The sequence below is a fragment of the Cystoisospora suis genome (genome assembly GCF_002600585.1).
Source record: "Cystoisospora suis strain Wien I chromosome Unknown contig_5719, whole genome shotgun sequence".
NCBI lineage: Eukaryota > Apicomplexa > Conoidasida > Eucoccidiorida > Sarcocystidae > Cystoisospora > Cystoisospora suis.
The window spans coordinates 1-5,363 of NW_027158509.1; the positions used below are offsets into that span (position 1 = coordinate 1).

General features: G+C 50.6%; 1 protein-coding gene across 1 annotated transcript; it reads left to right on the plus strand.

Annotated features, from left to right (window-relative positions):
- Positions 1-612: 612 nt before the first annotated feature.
- On the plus strand, positions 613-5,363 carry CSUI_009523 (ribonuclease hi protein). Its single transcript, XM_068069638.1, has one exon. The coding sequence runs from the start codon at positions 1,446-1,448 to the stop codon at positions 5,169-5,171; it is 3,726 nt and encodes a 1,241-aa protein (XP_067918383.1). The 5' UTR covers positions 613-1,445; the 3' UTR covers positions 5,172-5,363.

Below are 5,363 nucleotides of genomic sequence, written 5' to 3' on the forward strand. Positions count from 1 at the left end.
CGGGTAATCCCTTTCGACCGGCATATCATAGAGTAGTCGCTCGATTCGATAGAAACTGCAACAGCCACGATAGCATACAAATAGCTGACCGCTTCACTGGCTGGGTCGGTCTACTGCTTACTAACGTGCTGCTCAGGGAACCTACAGATGTACATATGAAGCGCCCGTAGATTCCCAAAAAGAAACAAGGGAACCATCTTCTTCTTTCTTCCGAAGCACACTGCGCCAAGTGTCTTCGTCCTCGTCGTGTTCTGTGCCGTATTGTCCTGTTTCGAGTACTACCTGGGACTCCAGTCCGCCCTCCTACTCTGTCTCCGCCGCCGGCAAGCTCTCCCCCGGCCCCCTCACACCCGGAGCAGACAAGGCCTCTCGCCGTCTCTCCTCTGCTTCACACACACCAAAGGAAACGAGAAAAGTCACAGTTTCAAACCTGAAATACGGCGAGGGAAGATGAGTAGGGAAACGTTCGTCTTGTCTTATCTCCTTTTACATGCAGCAGTGGACAAGTTCCACAAGCGAATAATGAAGACTTCTGTCATCGCGCATGCAGAGGGAGATGGCTGGCGCCGTGACTCCTGTTCATGCCGTGTCTCCGTCCCCCGGCAATTCGATAACTCTTCCGTGGCTTTCTTCTCAAGAAGTACTTCTTCTCACATCCTTTCACGTCTTTGGATGAGTTGCTTTTTTTGTTTCGTGCTGCTGTTTCTGTCCGTGTTTACCAGTAGAACTCTGTAGGAGATCTCGTCACCTTCCTACTTGTCCGCAGGGGGTCTCGGTCCATCTTCATTCGTATTGCGCCTGGAATTTTCGTTTGCGATTGACGCGCACCCGGGCATATAGTCACCCATTCATTTCATGAGAAGCTTCTTCTTCACAAGAGAAAGTGTGGTGGTTTGAAATGGGTTGTCACTCCTTGCTTGCTATTTCCTTCTTCCGAATCTCGTTTCCAAGCGTATTGTTGAAGAAAAAAAGAGTTCAGGTCGTACTTCTGCCCAAGGGGGGATATTCGACTTCATCAGGGGGGTTTCTGAAGAAACAGGGGAGGACTGCCCTTTCTTAGTCACAAAAAGGTCTAGGAGATGGGACAAAGCTTTGTGATGTCTGTCCTTGTCTTCTTGATGTCTGCGGGTCTTGAAGCGGGTAGAGGGCAGAGGTCTATTCCCCTCCCGGTGGATGTCTGCTGCCATTTTTGTTTTCCGGTCTGACGGTCTCTTCTTTTGCTTGGTTTCGTCTGTGAGAACCGAGGATGAGTGATTCTCTCCTGAAAAGCTTGTTTGGCTCCTTGGAGAGTGGTGGCTGCGTAGCCATACCGAGTGACCCCTGATATCTCTTTTTGCCAAGTGCAAAGAAGGGCACTCAGCCCTACTTGTAGCCAAACGCTTTCCAGTTTCCACTTTAGTCACAAAGGAGCACCAAGGTGGTTCCTCTGCGCCGTCACGAGAATCATGAACTCCCTCTTGGGAACTGCGCCTAAAGCTTTTTACGGGTGTCATGGAGTCATTCTTTTCCCTCTTAGTATTGCCATCGTCATTGTTTTCAACAAGAAGTCAGCACGAGTTTCTTTGCATCTTCTTTTCTTCCTTTTTTCTTCCTCTCTCCTTGCTGTCTCTTTTTTCTCCCCGTCTCCTTCCGTTCCTCCTCTCTTCGGAATCTCTCCCAACAGAAGTGGACTTCAGGCTCATCGGTCCTCTTTTTTCATCTTCTGGAATCCTTCTATAGTCCTGGTACCAGGAAACTCAGTCCCGTCGGTGAGAGACTGTAGGGCCTTCGTATATCTCTCTAATGCACTGAGATGCACTAAGAGAGTTTCGGAGCCGACAAGAAGAGCCAGAAACCTGCTTCACCGTACAGATTTTTCTTATGACAAAGGAACGCTCCCTTCTTTTCTTGAAGAAGTCCAGAAGAGAAAAGAAGTCATTCGTGGTGTCGCCCACTGCGTCCCCTTCCGTATCTTCAGCCCTTGCAGTTTAACTTCCTTTGAAAGTAAAAAGACATGTTTATTTCTTCCGTCGTCATCCCCTTTTTCTGCCTCGTCTCCTCCTATATTGTGGGGGGGCACCAGCACACTTGAGAAAAGACGTCTACATGTCTCTGCTCATCATCTACCCCGTCCCTGTCCTGAGGAAGAGCTCGATGAATTTCTACTTCGTGTATCTTGCGTGTCGGAGAATCTGTGTGACACAAAAAGAAACCGAAACCGACGTTCTTCTCGTCGTCCCCACCCTATACTCGTGGACTTTCATCATAGAGAACAGGGAGAAGAAAAGACAGAAGAGACAGGAGCCTTGGAGAAAAGGAAGAGGCGTGTCTTTTTCCCAGTTGGGGGGGATCTGGGTCTCCTGCTTTTTCACCAGTCCTCGCTGCTAGGGCTGCCTACAACGCCGGTTGGCCATGCAGCTTTACTTGTACCTTCACTAGGAAATTATAAACCCTCTATTAACTTCAGGTCGAGCTCGGTACAAGAAATACGAGAAGCAATTTTTGCAAGTCTCATCAAAATGAGACGCGGAGGTCTCGGTAACATTACCACCGAGGGAGGAGGAGATAGTCATCACGTCAGTGGCGGTGATGAACATGGTAGCCGTCATCTCCATACAGATGAGTCGACTTCTTCTGTTAGCCGGGGTCCCGGGTGTCGGCGATATTATGCCCTGAGATGGGGCAAAGCAGCGCGGACCATAACCACATCTTTGTCAGATGTGAAGTTTTTGATATCAGCTTTGTCTGGGGGACAGGTAGGCGCGGAGACTCTACCAGGGGAACAAGGCTCACTTTTCAGGCCTCAGCCAAGAACAACACGGCAGGGTAGAGTCCCGAGGGAAGTAGAAGAGGGTCGAGACTTGCAGGGGCAAAATCAAATCCCATGCTCTCACCGCCTGAAGTTGCTAGGGAGACACCTGGACTGGGAAGTCGTAAATAGGTCAACGGAAAGCGAAGCTTTTAGCTGGCTTCTGGGAGAGTCTCGGACAGAAAAGGGGCACGGCGAGGAGGGAAAGGAGGGAGCTGATTCACAGTGGAGAAATGGACAGTACGACGATAAGTCTGGAAAGTATGGAGAACAAGCAAGGGATGCAGTCATTCTTCATAGAATCGAAACTGAATCTAAGCTTCGTAATAGCAGTCAGGACCGCTGTGCACACGGTGAACAGCCTCTACCATCATTCGCACCGACAAATTCTGTTCGGAACAACTTCGACGGCATTCATACTGGGACTGATAGCGGCAGCAGTAGGTTTCTTTCAAGTCATGAAAGCTCAAACAACAGTACAGGGGATGTATGTAGTAATAGTACAGCTCAGCACGCTCTTCGCCGTGGGAGTACTCCGGGAGCGGAAGGTGCAGAAGCTCCATCCGAAGATGGCAGTTGTATACAAGCTTCGCAAGGAGGAAAAGAGGGGAAAAGAAAAAGACGGAGATTAGCAGAACAGCCGATGAGCCATACCGCAAGGAGTGATGCGGCTACATTACAAGGTGATAGTTTCTCGTCGTCGGATGATAACACCCGCGTAGTTCATACTCTTGGGGAAGGAGGAATGGCCAGAAACCAAGGCGGTGATACAGAATATCATTCCAGCCTCCCGTCACGTGCTCGCCAAGGTAGCCAACCGAGCACCACTCAAACAACGACAGAAGAACATGGCGGGAATGAGGGCTGCACTGTGGCACATCAGATCAGGGGTAGCTGTACCCGGCCTCCCCCAAGTAACATCAGTATCAGGAAAGGTAATAGTGACAGCACAGATCCCAGATTCATTAGCCATTTTCAGCAGCCTACCATAGCGGGATTGGTAGAGGATGGCCATCCTTCAACAGTTGCAACACACGGAATCTCCCCGGAAACAGATGTAAAAGCCGTAGTCGGTGGTTCCGGGAGCTTCCACCCACAGCGGGATGCTTTTCAAGCATTCAAGGGCGCAAGTGAAAACGAGTGTAACGTCAGCACAAATCAGTATAATCGTGACAACGAGGGGGTGTCAAGAGAATGGGGTGGTAGTCCATCAGATCTTTCAAACCCACCAACAGCTATAACTCACAATGACGCCGAACAGGGGTGTAGTAGCCTTAGCAGCAGTGGCCACGACGGAGAGAAGTCGTCCCAACTTATCACTGAACAGAACAATGCGTTATGGATATGGACAGATGGTGCTTGTAAAAGTAATGGACGGGGTGCCGATGCTCGAGCTGGGATCGGTGTGTTCTTCGGCGATGGGGACCCACGGAATGTTGGGAGGAGGTTACCTGGTCATCCACAAACCAATCAACGGGCCGAACTGCAGGCAATTCATGAAGCTCTTGTGCTTCTCAAACAATGGGAGGACGAGGGACGTGGTCGCTGGGGTAGCGGGTCTGATCAGAAAGGGAGTGTGGCGAGACAAGGGCCGGAGTCCTCAAGAACGGACTCACCTCTTGTAGACTTTGATTCCCGGGTAAATCGTAGTGTTACAGATACACGAGCTGTACTACCGTCTGCCTCAGCCGATGAGAATAATCTCGAACCTGGGAAGTCCATGAAACGGGAGAAGCCAATGCTTCAATGGTCTCCAGGTGTACGTACACCTGACCCGCGGTGTATAGAGGCTGACAGTAGTAGTGAAGGGACGGGGTCCTCTGGAGGTGTGCACCAGCAGCAGCACCGCGGTTCATTTCCGGTATCAAAGGGAGACCAGCAGCACGGCAGTTGGGAGGGTCAGGGACCTGGTGACCTCTGTGATTCAAAACAGGGCTGTGACCAATGCTATAGTTTGAATGATTTTGTTGTAATCAACATCTGTAGTGATAGTTACTATGCGATTCGATGTGTCACGGAGTGGGTATCAACGTGGAAAGCTAACGGCTGGCGGACTGCCGCTGGCACACAGGTCCGGAATCGTGACCTCATTGAGGCTATTGATACACTGTTACAGAGTCGAAAACGCGGCAATGCTTACCACACACAAAAGTGCTCTGGAAGCTCGCGGGAGGGACACCCGCATCCAGTGGCTTCTACCGGTGGTGACGCCGAAAAAAGTAGCTCTGCAGTCGACGAGGAACCGCGGTGGGGCGGACGTGGTGCTATTCATTTTGTCCTTGTTAAAGGCCACAGTGGGGACTATGGAAACAATATGGCGGATCGGCTCGCTTCATTCGGTGCGTCTCGCCCCATAGACGATGAGGAGAGTGGCGTTCTTTGAACCTGAATTGACGAAGCAGTCGCCGACAACCACCATCCCGGAGACTACCTGGAAACTATCCTTTGAGGAGAAAGAGTTTACCCGTGGATAAATTATCTCGACAGCAGCACACATCTATATTGCGCTGTTCGGGTGTGCGAAACCATCCACTCGGCCAAAGAGTGGTTACCGTGGCGACCGCAATCGAGAAGA

Excerpts from the sequence above, each read along its gene's own strand:
- CSUI_009523 (XM_068069638.1), top strand. The coding sequence starts at position 1,446 with ATGAACTCCCTCTTGGGAACTGCGCCTAAAGCTTTTTACGGGTGTCAT.